Below are 14108 nucleotides of genomic sequence, written 5' to 3'. Positions count from 1 at the left end.
AAGTTAGACTTGTTCAGCATTCAGGAATAATACAGATAGCTCTTGCGCTGAATCTTGACGGCTAGATCGGTTGGAACTTGCAATGACCGGCCACACGCATGGCAACGATCTTGCACGGCAACAATCTGCGGCAGTTTAAAAAGTACCTTGCTCTTGACCTGACGTTGCTTGGAATCATTTTTATGACACGCTACAGATCACGCTCTTGACAGAAATGACCTCATCCATCCTGCCCTGCACCAGCCCATGTATCAACAAGGTTGCTCAAGCACCAGGAGCACAGATTTAAAATTCTAGGGATAATATACGACGCATCCTTGGCATGAGGTACCACAAAACTATACATAGGGAGGTACAACAATCTGTTACCACTCAAGTTATAATTTGGTAGTATGCCTCTTGGTATACCTCCCAATGGTATAAAAAGGTTCATCTCAGAAATAAACAGTGTATAGCGTCCTGACTCCCGACCTTTTAGGGGGGGGGGGGGGGGGGGGGCGGAGGCAAAAGAGTAGGGGGCAAATTACAGCATGCACAGTTTTACTCATTTTTCCTCACTACCTAAATCGGCTGCCTCAGCTCGCTTCAACTCCGATTCAACAGCTGCCTCAATTCTAGAGGAGCTCATTGCTTCAAACTGGACAAGATGCCGCTCCATGCCCAGCACCTGGAGAAGCTCATCCTCACACAAAATTTTTGGAGCCTTGTGTCTCTCCATCAAAAGAACACCCTCAGCCTCTCCCTCATCAGTGACATTGACTTCTGATGTACCAGTACCATGAATCAGGTTCCGCTTCCGCAGGCTCTGTTTACCTTGCTCAGCAGCACAGCTTGTAATGAACCTTTCAGTGGTGCTCATTTTGAGATTGTGGGTTGTCGGAATGGACACGGACTCATTGTTAGCCGGGTAAAAGCACGGCATCCCCAATTCGGATTCGATCTTCTCCTTCAAGAAAGCCATCTGAGGCTTTTCACCATGGACAAGAATTACATGTTTGGGTGAAAGAAATTCAGTCAGATCCATGATCCCTTTGGAGTCTGTGTGAGGACTGAATGCTAGCTGATGGATCTGGTGCACAAATTAAGGGGGGAAAAACAGCTCAGTGTGAGGGCATAGCATATCAGAAGTGAAAAGAACCCCAGGGGTTAATTATCAAGTTTTTGAGTAAATTTACTAGTGATTAAAAGATTCTGCTTAACCATTTTTTGACACCTCACATTATTTTTAAAAAGTTGTACAATTTTCTGTAACATATAAAATGAGGTGAAAAGCAACCTGACATCTGACATCAATATGGGTGTCCTTGTCTAAATCAATCCTCGTAGGTTTCCCAGACATCAACTTATGACCAACGGTTCCAGCAACACAATATCTGCATGGGTAATAGAAAGGTGGCATCTAGGGTAAAGGTCGCAGGTATGAATAAGAATGATTTACCATATTAGAAAAAATGTTGCAAAGAAGAAAGGTATGGGGCATACCCTGGAAGTGTGATCAGATTCTTCTCTGATGGCGCCCATTTCTTAAATGCCTCAAGGGAGAATCCACCACTAATCATACCAGGTGTTGCAAAAAGTACACAGGGACCAGGGTTGTTGATGAATGAACGCTCAAAGTGGCAAACTGAAATGTGAAACAAAAAAGCTTCTGTTATTCGGGTACAAGAGAACTACAAATAATAAATCAAAGACAAAATCTCCTATTTTAACAAAATCGAAATAGCAACAATTATTCTCGGTATTATGATTGGCTAAAAATATCTTTCATCAGAAAAACAATAAAATAAGTAGAAGCACATGATATTCAATTGTTGTGTAGTTACAAACTATAACAAAAATGTAAATAAATCGTAAGTTTATTTAATAATCTACTGAATATTTAGATGTTTTAGCACAATCATATGCACTTTATCTTTATTCTACATAGGAGTGGATGGATTAGCTTTTGAAGAACCCAACCATACCATGCTTGAAGTCAAATGGGTTATGCACTGCATGGCTATCCTTGATCTTTTGGCTAGTCCATCCAATAAGCATCTTGTAGTACATGTTAGCTTGAATGGTTAAACCTATAGAATATATCAACAAACATGACTTCACATAAAGCAGAAAATACAAAATGAAGAATAGGGCTTCAACTTTCAAGAAACCACATATACCAGCTGAGAAGTAAATAGGTACCGTCAAGTTCATCCTCTCCCAATAGTCATCCAGTAACATACACAGCTCCTGAAATACACAACTGTACAGTGTCACTCCTACGTCCTAAATGGACACTCAATTTACGGAAAATGTGAACAGAGGGCTACTTCTCAGAGGAACTGCTCATTTAATTAAACTAGCGATAATAGTTAATCGTCACTTTGTCTCATAATTCATAAAGTTGAATTAAGATAGAACTAAGGTACCTGAGCTCTTCCCAAAGCAAATGTCGGAATCAGAACTTTACCCCCTCCAGAGACACATTTATGTACCTAGAGAAAACATATATTCAGTTAAGCCTTGAAATTCAACATATGTACAGTGCATAGGATTCGGATTAATACAGTCAGAATGAATATGTTTTGGGGCCAAAGATAGTATTCATGGTTTTTAAGGTGTTGCCTAGGCATCCAAGCTTGCCCCTAACACCACAGGACACCAAAAGGTCCTAGCGCCTTGTCGCCTAGTTGCCATCTCAGTGTCCAGGTGTGCCCCCAATAACACAGGATACCACAACACCTCAAAAACCATGGTTGTAGGATTGAAACGTTGACACGCTTCCTGAGTATTATTGTGCCAGAAGAATCTAAGCATGTACAATCAAAAAACTTAACAGTCGACCATTGGAAAAACAATTATGGCTACACGTGCAACTAAAAACGACAAAATCTCTATATTGGCAGCATAGAAGCTCACATGTTCATACCGCTTTTAAGAACTCCCTCTCTCTGGCATGCTTCGAGTCACGTATGGTTTTAGCATATGTGGACCTGCATAAAGAAAAATGCTCTTTATGCTTCATGATGTACAGAGGAAAAAAACTCAACACACCAATTGTGCTATTAATTTGATTATAACGGTAAAACATAAGATGCCACCACAATTATAAAACAAATGCAGGTTCAATGTACTCTATTTTAGTATCAGAAACTACATTCAACAACATAATAAGTAATAACTGACTATATAGATAATTCACAGCTATATCCTAAATGTTCAGGTGAACACACTGGCTAACAACAGGAGAAAAGCAATAGGTTCACAGTGGTTACCAGTCTGTAACATGTTCCCAAGACCTGGTATCAACAAATGCAATCACACAACGAAGTCAAACAAGAGCATAACCCCTTGCCCTTGTGGTGCGAAGACATAAGAAAGAGCCAATGGATGTAATGCAGCACAATTCACAACAACATTTGGTTAAAAATCAAAGTAAAGGCACCAACTATATAGAAAAAAACATGTGTATAGTTAGAGGTTGGACCATACTCTGTTATCAAGAGATCCAATTTCAGACGATCAATTTGGGCAGCCCCAAGATGTCTATCTGGTGTCATATTGTAATCCCCGGTGTAAACCATAGCAGCATCTCCAGCTTTTGCATAAATCATGGCAGCCCCTAGAACCTTGAGTTTGGAATGATGGTTTTACTAGATTAGAAAGCAGAGAACTAAATCAATACTTCACTTTATAGAACTTATAGAACAGGGAACATACTATGGAATGATTAAAAAGTGGTATAAGGAACATACATGTCCAGCATAATAGGCACGAATCACAAGGTCTTTATCTACTTGAACAGTCTGCTTCAAGTCCAATGGTATGACTGAAAGGTCAAGTACATCGGGCAAAAGAGAATTATGATATATTCCAATTACTTTTGCACCAGCATCAGTTTGTAAGTAGGCTGGTGATAGAAGTTGCAAAGTTAACTAAGGTTACCTTTCTTCATGCACCTAAGAATATCTTCATAGCTATATTGCTCCTCCTGCCCTCTCTGATCCATTGTTACTTTTCGATAATCCTCCAGCATAAATGGAGCTAAAGCCTTTGTAGGATACTGCTTGAGGACCATGACAGAAGTTATGGGGTGAATATCAATAATCAACAGATATAGATGCTTCGTACAGGAACAGGGGAGACCAAGGAAGACAAAGAGCCAAGCATATTATAACTCAAAAGCTTATGCAACATCATTAACGGTACCTACATAACTAAAGGATGGCAAAATCATCAAATTTAACGAATTCAAAGTCGACACCGATGGAACACAAATAGCAATGATCTGAGATTCATAAGCAAGCAATTAGCAGTACTGCCTAGCTCAGACGCAGTAAGCCCAAACATCAACGAACCAATCCAACTTCAAACTCAATTTACTTGAAGCAAACAGTTGCCACAATATAGCCCAAACAACAACCGAATGTTCGTCAGAGCTCACCGTCATGTAGATGGGGCCGTGGTACCCGCAGACCTCGGTGAAGTAGGGCAGCGCCCCGATATGGTCCAAGTGGCTGCACAGAGCAAGCTTCTTGAGTCCATAACCAATCGAGCGTGAAAGCTGAAGAAAATCGCCAGGACCAAAAAAAAAAAGAAGAAGAAGACAGGGTGAAGCATTTTTCTGCATACGCACAAGTGCGTGATGACGACGCAGGAGAGGGCGCTGGTGAAGTCAGGCGCGCCCCAGGAGGCGAGAGCGCGCGCGAAGTCCGGGTAGTGGCGGCGGTCGTGGTAGCCCATGTGCATGCCGCAGTCGAACATGACGCGCTTCCCGCCGATGGTGGCCACCACGCAGCTCTTCCCCACCTCCTGCCCCGCCCCTGCACTCGCAGCCCAGCGCGCGCAGCGTCAGTGCGGGTCTAATCGAGCCGTGTCTTTGGAAAAAATTGGAGACGGCGCTGCCGTGTACCTAGGACGAGGCATTCGATTGCCATCGCTCGCCGCCGCCGTGCTTCGCAGAGGGCGGCGCGGTGCGGTGGCGTTGGTCAGGGCGGTGCGTCCACGCCGACAGCCGCCGACAGCCGCCGGCGGAGGAAGGGGACGTGGAGGTGCGGCGACTGCGGGGCCGGTGGCCCGTGGGGCGGAGGCGGGGGATGGCGGTGGAGAGGCTCTGGAGACTGGAGAACGAGGGAGGTTGAAGACGTGGTTGACCGCTGCGGCCGCCGCCGGGACCGCCGCCGCCCGCCTGCCTCCGAGTCACCTAGAGGCAAGAAGAAGCCCGAGAAAGGGGTGGGTATGGGCCGGCTAAGGAATTATAGGCCACTGGGCCACTCAACGTAGAGGGCTGTTGGCAGCCCAGCCCAAGAGGCATAGCCCGGTAGTCTGGGCTGATCCAATCCGCATCCCGAACTGTACCCGTTCGATCACGACGCTGCATAACCATGACCGTCACATCACGCCACCTAGGGCTACGATTCCAGCCGTTCTCTCGTGTCACCGTGAGGCAGGAGAGGAAGAAGATGGGGGTCGACGAGGCAGGGGAGAGACCGAAGAAGAGGCCTTGGACCAGCAAGGGCGCAGTTCTATCCGCGCCCGCCGCCGGCGACGCCGACATCGGCGCCGCCTCACATATCGAGGGGTCTGCCGGCGCACCCGTTGCTTCTTCCCACCCACAGCCGCAGCCGCAGCCCCAACCGCAATCCTCGGAGTTCCTCCTCGACCCAGCACCATGTCTGGAAATTCTGAACCGGCTCCAGCACGCGAACCTATCGCTACTGATCCGTCTCTCGGGATTAAAGACGCCTGCTGCAGCAAAGGCGAAGGAGGTAGCCCTAGGCCAGGCGAAGCCGATCGCCGAGCTGGTAGCTCTCTGCTTCGACGCGATCGGCAGGGGGGCCCGGATCCGGGACGGCTTCGCGGTCTTCTTCGAGGCCGGCGATCTCCACCGCGCGCAGTACGGTTTCCTGCCGGTGCTGGGAAACCTCCCAGGCGACGTCGCGGAGCTCGTGCTGAAGCAGGAGTGGATGATTTACGACCTGAAGCGCACCAGCTTGGTGGCTTCTATTGACGCTGCCAATTGGGTAGAAGCGCCTGGGACTCCGAGCTCCGAGGCATCAACACCTGGGATTTCTTCGAGCCCTGGAACACCACGAACTGGGGCGGTGGGCGATGGTACCACGGCCAGCAGCAGCAGTACGATGTGCAGCGGGGTGTATGAATGATGTGGCATTGCAGCGTCTGCCGACGATTGCCCGGATGTTTCTTGTCTCGTGTAATAGCTTTCGTTTTCTATATACTGTGTGGCAAGAGATTAGTGTACTGAAAATAGAATTTAGTTAGAGCAGCAGGATGCTGAGGCGTAGGATCTGTTTTTGTTTTTGTTGCTGATTGGCCTGTTTGATCGATCGTACTCTGGTCATCAATACATAAGGCGTAACCAAAACGTACTACAAATAGTTCGTTAATTTTGTTTGTCCAAAAAAATTGTCATGTTGATGTGATATATGTTTTGGTTTCATTTTAACCTGTCCCCTCCGTTCCAAAATATAAATTATTTTAGTTTAATTAGATTTATAATACTTGTTGTGCATCTAGATATAACGTATATCAAGATTTATAGTGCTATGCACCTGGGAAAGTTAAAATGACCTAAATTTTGGATTGAAGGAAGTAGAATGGTATGGCCCCTCTTGTGTCCTACTTTTTGCTCGGCAGTTCCGGTTTTTGTTTTACTGCGGTGAGTTAAGTATTGCAAATCTACTATCTTTTTTTAAAAAAAAAGTATATTCCAAACCTACGGCAGTTTGAAACGAAGTGCTTTGCTCTAGCTGTTGTTGCTTGGAATTATTTCATGACTCGTTTCTGATCGCCTGTACTGTGCACTAGCTCATGCATGAACAGGGTGTGTCAAGCAACAAGAGCTTACATTTAAATCTCATTGAATTTTAGGGGGGTAATATACATCTTTGTGAAGCACGATCTTAACTTCTGTATAATGGTCTGATCATTTCCGGAAAACGAAAAGGAACAATGGCCAGAATCTCAGTATGTACAGTTTTTCGATCATTTTTCCTTCACACACTAAATTGCTGCATTCCCCTGCCTCGGCCTGCTGGCTGTTGCAATTCCAACTAACCAGCTGCTGCAATTCTGGAGGAAACCATTGGTTCATACTGGACAAGATGCCGCTCCATGCCCAGCACCTGAACAAGCTCATCCCCGCACAGAATTTTCAGAGCCTTGCTCTTCTCCATCAGAAGGGTGCCCTCGGCTAGCCTTCGGTCACCATTAGCTTATATTTCTTCCACAAATTAGCTTCCACCTTCGCAGACTGTCTTCAGCTTGCTCACCTGCGCAGTTTGTAATGAACCTTTCCGTGGCGCTCATTTTGTGGTTCTGGTTGTAGGAATGGAGACGGACTCGTCGTTAGCTGGGTAATAGCATGGCATCCCCAATTCAGATTCGACCCTCCTTCAAGCAAGCCATCAAAGGCTTTTCACCATGAACGAGAATTACATATTTGGGTGAAAGGAATTCTATCAGGTCCATGATCCCTTAGGAGCCAGTGTGGGACTGAATGCTAGCTGATGGATCTGGCGTGCACAGGAAAAAACTGAGTGTCAAGTGATAGCATACGAGAAGTGAAAAGAGTTGTGGAAGTTGGGTACCAAATTCAGATTAATTCAGAGAATCAGATAAGAGAAATGGATATTAATGTGACAATAACATGCATGCGAGAAGCAGCAGAGATGTCCATGAACGTCACAAAAGCCCAAGCCTTTGACTTCGTGTTTCCTTTACAGAGCTATTATCTTGAACATTTGAAAATGATACAGCATATGGGTAAGGTTTTCCATGGCCAACAAAACGTTACACGAATGAGAAAATCAACTAGTTTAGACAAGTGCATTAGCCAATTATTTGTCATCTCCTTCATTATTGTTATAAAATTCTATAATTTTTCAAAAAGAAAAGAATAAAATGAAATGAAAAGCAACCTGACATCTGACCTCAATATGGGCTTCCTTGTGTAACTCAATCCATGTAGGTTTGCCAGACATCAACCTATAGAAAACACACGGTCAAGTGATGAAAGTAAAGTAGTGTAGACAAATTCTATGTATGTGGGGGCCTTCCCTCCCAGCTTCCTCAAAAGAAAATTATATGATGTGAAGATCCACTGAAAAACTGTTTAGTACAGTCAAGATGAATATTTTCTGGTCTAAGATGTCAGAATTTTAAAAAGATGCATCCTTTGAAAACGACAAGTTGCACTGAAATATTTGACGAAAATTACTTGGATGGTATTGTGCTAGAAGAAAATTACTAAGCATGCAAAAACAAAATCTACACGACAGTCAGCAAGGCTAGGGAATAGCATAGTTGCTACAAGTAACAAATGCAACAAAAATCTACAAAACCAAAATGTATAGGCAGGATGGAAAGTCAGGTTTACATACAGCTTGTAAGAATTCCCTCTCTCGGGCACACCTTTAGTCATGCGTAGTTTTAGCATATGTGGACCTGCAGAAAGAAAAATGGAAGTTAGTACTTAATAGTATTACACTGAAAAAAAATACCCACAACAATTATGCTCTTTATCCCCTTAAAATGAGTAAAAACATTGAGATACCATCACAAGTCACACCAAAGAACAAATGCAAATCATCGTATTCTATTTTAACTTCAGACACTAAATTCAACAACATAATAGGTAATAAATATAGTTATCTGAGCTATATTCCAAATAATTTCCAAGTGAATAATCTGGGTAACAAAAGGGACCAGGCAATAGTCCACTTTCCACAGGTAGGTATCAATCTGGAAACCTGTTCCCATGATCTGATATCAACAAGACAACACACAATGAAAATAAGTTAAAAAATATTCTCATGTGGTGCTAATAAATAACTGTATAAGTAAGTGCAGCATAATTCATCATACTTGATTAAAATCCTTGAGGCAACAATCAAACAGGAAAAATATGCTTATAATTGGATGTTGGACTATACTCTGTTATCAAAAGATCTAATTTCAGACAATCAATTTGCACTGCGCCAAGATGTCTATCTGGTGTCATATTCTAATATCCAGTGTAGACCATAGCAGCATCTCCAACTTTTGCATAAATCATGGCAGCCCCTAGGACCTTGAATTTGGAATGACGGTTTTACTAGATTAGAAAGCGGATAACTAAATCAATACTTCAACTCAAATAATCCAAAGGACACTAAACAGAATATTAGACAATAAAGAAGCATAAGAAGCATACATGTCCAGCATAATAGGCACGCATCACAAGGTCCTTATCTACTTGAACAGTCTGCTTCAGGTCCAATGGTATAACTGCAAGATCAAATTATAAGCAAAATAGGATTATCGGACATGCATACTTCTTGTCAGCACCAGTTTTTAAGTAAACCAATGATAGAAATTCCAACCTTAATTATGGTTACCTTTCTTCATACACCTCAGAATATCTTTGTAACTATAATGCCCTTCCCCCCATTGCTGGTCTATCATTACTTTCTGAAAATCTCCAGCATCATTGGAGCGACATCTCCAACAGATTACTCATCTCTCTCCCCCCAATACTAAAAAACTGTTCTTTTGGTAATAGGAGGTGCTCCAGCAGATTACCAATTCCATCCCCAATATCCAAATATTTTTGGTGATCGCTAAAACACACCTCCCTCTTGCTCAAATGTAAGGGATTCCACTCTCTACCCTATACATTTAGTAATCTGCTACAGCACTAACTACCAAAAATACAAAAAATGTTATTGGTGGTGGAGAGCCAAAAATACAAAAAATGTTATTGGTGATGGAGAGAGAAAATATATAGGGTATGAGAGATGAATAATCCGTTGGAGATGCTCGTTGGATACTGTTTGAGGTATCACGAAAAGAGTTATGGAATGATCACTCATGAAGAGATATAAATCATTGATACAAGAACATGAGAGACCAAAGATGAAACCAGTCCGAGCATATGAGCTAATAATGAAGGATACTTCAATTTAAGACAATACCCATGCTGAGATTTTACAAAATCATCAAATCTACCCCAAAAAAAAAAGAACTCACAATCCCGCACAGTCTTCAGCACAGAAGCAACAAAGACATCTAACATAAGGACTTATCCAGCAAGCACTTAACACAGTGACTTTTGCAAGCTCAAAATCTTATCAGTTGGTCAAGAAGAGAAAAAACTGAACTCCCATAATCTTAGGTGAACCCCAAATTCCCAATTTACTTGAATCAAACGAAGCTTACATAACAATTTCCCCATCTATAACCCAAACAACAATTACAAAGTAGTCAGCTCTCACCGTCATGTAGATGGGATCGTGGTACCCGCAGACCTCGGTGAAGTAGGGCAGCACCCCGATACGATCCAAATGGCTGCACAGGGGAAGCTTAGCAGCTGACGGAAAATCACCAGCAGAGGAAATGCCAGTATGCCACACTTACGAGTGCGTGATGACGACGCAGGAGATGGCGACGGTGAAGTCGGTGGCCCCGGAGGCGTCGAGGACCCGGTCGAACTCCGGGTAGCTGCACCGGCCTTTGTAGGACAGGTGCACGCCACAGTCGAACATGACGCGCCGCCCGCCGATGGTCGCCACCACGCAGCTCTTCCCCACATCCTGACCCGCCCCTGCATCCATCCACCCGGACACGTTAGCGCGGTTCGCATCGGTGCCCTGGGGAGCGAGAGGAGGCGGGCGTCGCGTTCCTAGCACGAGGCACTCGATGGAGGCCATTGCCGGCCGCCGCGGCACGGCACGGCGCAGGGCGCGGGGGTTTTCAGAGACGGGTCGAGGGTTCCAGCGGTGCGGCAGATGCCTGTGCGGCGCGTATCTGGGATTGTTGTTGTTGCTTGGAGGTCCAGCGCGAGGGACGGGCGAGCGTTCGGCGGGCGGTGGCGGCGCGGCGACGATGAGCCTATGGCGGCGGACGCGCCCGCGGCGCGCGCGCGAGTCACAGACCAGCGTGCCGCCCCGTTGGCATGCGCGGCCGCACCTGCGCTAGGTGGGTGGGCCGTAGAAGCTTGGGCCGGTCGCGACTTCTGTTCGGATCATAGCCCAAATTCAACGAGCTAATGGGCTGACCGAGCAACCAGCTAAAAGCCCTGGCGTTCTTCGGGGAAGCTATACGTCGCGTGTGCTGCCAATCAATAATTCATCGTCTGGAAAATTTGGTGAGACAAATTCAGTCTAATATTAATTAGCGCACGAAGTTTAATATCTATTTGTCTACTAATTTTTTATTATGTGTTACTTTTAATCCATCAACCAACTATTACACTGCTAGTATATTATTAATGTTGGTGGACATTACACTGCTACTATATTATTAATGTTTGGACTCGCTGCAGCACATGTTAGCATGCTGCTCGATGTAGTATCTTTTCTTTCTTCTTATTTTGTTTTTTTCTTCATTATTGCTTGCTTTCTGTCAGATTCGGGTAAAACTGTCCACGTGGCACACTTTTCCTATGATACGGGATGGAACATGATCCACGGCCTACATATGTTGTAACTATTCATATTAAGGTTACTCGTATAGTAATGAAACTAGTCGGACATGATAGGAAACTACCCAAGAAATACTCAAGTAGGATTCTTAGGCTTGTACCCGACTAGCACTTCCATGTAAACCTATCCCGCCAGACTATATAAGGACGGACAGAGACCCCCTCAGGGAGAATCATCATCAAAGACAATACAAACCACACAGAACGTAGGGTATTACGCTCTCGGCGGCTCGAACCTGTCTAAACCCCTGCGTTCCTTTGCACCTTCGAGTTCCTTATCTCGGCGACATCCTACCAACAAACTCACCACCTCGAGGGTATCCTTTGGTGGGCGTGGCGGTAAAACACCGATACTTCCTTTCTACTTTTTCCTTATTCCAACCTTGCTTCCTTCATGCTTTTTATTTCTATTTCTTTTTCATTTCTATTTTTGTAATTATTTTATAGATATTCCTTCTTGCTTTTCTTATTCTTTGCTTTTGTCATTTTTTCAATACCTTTTTCTTATTCTTTCTTTTCACATTTTCTCCATTTTTAATTTTAGATATTTTATATCGTCTAATATTTATATCATCTATTTCTTTTGTGGTTCATGTGTCTTATTTTTTAAAACTATGTGCATAACTGTTATAAAGATATTAATATTTGATGTTTCATTTTTTCTTCTTATTAATTTAATATTTTAATTTATTGGTTTCCCTCGTTTCTTATATAATAATTATTTTACTTTATCTTTCTATTTCATATTAAATCGCTTATCTATTTTTTACCTATCTTTTTATTTTATTCTTATTTAGTTTACATTCTCTTACTTTCTATACATAACTTCATCCATTTAAATTTTTTAAAGATTATAAGAGTTGTTGTTTGTTCATATAGTATTTGTTCTAGGTATATAAATTGTTTGTTATGTTTAATTTTTTTTAAATTAATTATTTGTTCATGTTGTTAAAATATTTGTTCCCAGTAGCCGAAACTAATTATTTAGTATTAACAAATGTTTATAGAAAATATTGTGCAAACATAGGCAAGTGTGATCTTATTTTGAAGATCTTGTCATAAGAATTTGGATGCTCGGTTTAATAGTTATAGCTTTTTTTAGTTTTGGATTTGCACGTACGTGGGTGACGTCAGTATTGTTGTCTACTTCTATACACATATTCCTGGGAGCTCCTATATACCTTTCGGAAGGTGGATAAGCCATATATCTATAAAGCCCACTAAGGCCACTAACAATAGAAACATTGTACAGGATCCAAATTAGAGATCTGAATTCAACAATTCAAAAAATTGAATTCAATATTTTTATGAAAAATTGATCAATATTTAAAAATAGTAGATTCAAAATTTTTTACCAACTATTTCAACATCTTAAGAGCATAGATTCAACATATCAAAATCTAGATCAACATTTTTTTCAAAATCGATTGCTATATCTTCTTCTCCGGCGACGGCGCACGGGAAGAAGCCATGGCGAGCAGGGCCGCCAACGGCACGTAGGGCCGGATGGCGGCGGCGGCGCGAACAGGGGAGTGCAGAAGGTATAGAGAGGAGTTATCTTAGGGTTTTAGGTGAAGAAGATCTAACGAATTTATATCTTCGCACGAATCTCAAACATTAAAATATGAGGAAGAAAATTTTTTCAGAAAGACGTATAAAATTCTCGCAGATTTCTTCCTACATGCATTCTAGCAGATCTAGTGTGCGGCCCAAAACGACGTCTGCATTGTGCAGGAAATTAAATCGTGCCCCTTCAGGCCCGGCGTTCTTCTCCGTCATCTTCCGAAGAGGTCGTCGCCACCGCTGACTCGCTGCCAGCGCGTGGCATCAACCAGCAGCTAGCAGCTCGGCGCTCCTGCTACCTAGTACCTACCCCACCCAGGGCGCGTGGACCCGTGCCTCTCCTCCACAGACCCGTGCCAAATCGTCTCTCCAAGCGAAAGATACATTGGCAACTACTACCAAGCTTCCTTCAACTCCCTCTCGTTCCGCCTCCGTCCGCTGCTCCGCACCTCCCAAGATGAGCGCCTCCGCCCCCGAGGAGGTCGTGCACGCCGGCGGTTGCCACTGCCGGCGCGTGCGCTGGCGCGTCGAGGCCCCCGCGAGCGTCGTGGCGTTGGTGTGCAACTGCTCCGACTGCTCCATGCGCGGGAACCCCCACTTCGTCGTCCCGGCCGCCAGGTTCAGGCTGCAGCCCGGTGCGGAGGAGTTCATCGCCACCTACACCTTCGGCACCCACACAGCCAAGCACACCTTCTGCAAGGTCTGCGGCATCACCTCCTTCTACACCCCGCGGTCCAACCCGGACGGCGTGGCCGTCACGGTGGCCTGCGTGGATCCCGGCACGCTGGGGCACGTCGAGTACCGGAAGGCCGACGGGAGGAACTGGGAGGAGTGGTTCGAGAGCAGCCGCATCGCCGGCTTCTCCAAGGAGAAGGCGGCGGAGGAGTAGAGTTGGTCAGTGCTCAGGTGTGCCGCACTGCCGCTGTGGCGGTGTGCCGAGTGCATAAATAAATTCCGGCTTCTTTGGGGGGCTGATGTTTGTGGTTTGTGTAGCGAAGATGGATCATTCCTTGAAACAGACTTCAGTGGAGACGGATGCATCCATTTCTTGATTCTTGACGACGCCCTCAGGTTACCTGTTAGG

General features: G+C 44.3%; 1 protein-coding gene and 2 pseudogenes across 1 annotated transcript; 1 reads left to right on the top strand and 2 right to left on the bottom strand.

Annotated features, from left to right (window-relative positions):
• Positions 1-291: 291 nt before the first annotated feature.
• On the bottom strand, positions 292-5185 carry LOC112883307 (cleavage and polyadenylation specificity factor subunit 3-II-like). Its single transcript, XM_025948591.1, has 13 exons — positions 4892-5185; positions 4616-4802; positions 4424-4496; positions 3925-4042; positions 3735-3808; positions 3472-3608; positions 2909-2972; positions 2409-2474; positions 2160-2229; positions 1965-2069; positions 1483-1624; positions 1277-1373; positions 292-1069 (listed from the first exon to the last, which is right to left on the bottom strand). The coding sequence occupies exons 1-13, from the start codon at positions 4914-4916 to the stop codon at positions 545-547; spliced, it is 1683 nt and encodes a 560-aa protein (XP_025804376.1). The 5' UTR covers positions 4917-5185; the 3' UTR covers positions 292-544.
• Positions 5186-6864: 1679 nt separating this feature from the next.
• Positions 6865-10868, bottom strand: LOC112881074 (annotated as a pseudogene).
• Positions 10869-13359: 2491 nt separating this feature from the next.
• LOC112880214 lies at positions 13360-14058 on the top strand (annotated as a pseudogene).
• Positions 14059-14108: the final 50 nt, after the last annotated feature.

This window comes from Panicum hallii, chromosome 2 (assembly GCF_002211085.1).
Source record: "Panicum hallii strain FIL2 chromosome 2, PHallii_v3.1, whole genome shotgun sequence".
Classification (NCBI taxonomy): Eukaryota; Viridiplantae; Streptophyta; class Magnoliopsida; order Poales; family Poaceae; genus Panicum; species Panicum hallii.
This window is presented reverse-complemented; position numbering and strand designations above follow the sequence as displayed.

Coding starts and splice junctions, on each gene's coding strand:
- LOC112883307 (XM_025948591.1), bottom strand. CDS start 4,916: ATGGCAATCGAATGCCTCGTCCTAG. Junction 2,973..3,471: donor TTGGATCTCTTGATAACAGA/GTATGGTCCAAC, acceptor TTCTTTATGCAG/GTCCACATATGCTAAAACCA. Junction 2,475..2,908: donor AGAGGGAGTTCTTAAAAGCG/GTATGAACATGT, acceptor TGTTTTCTCTAG/GTACATAAATGTGTCTCTGG.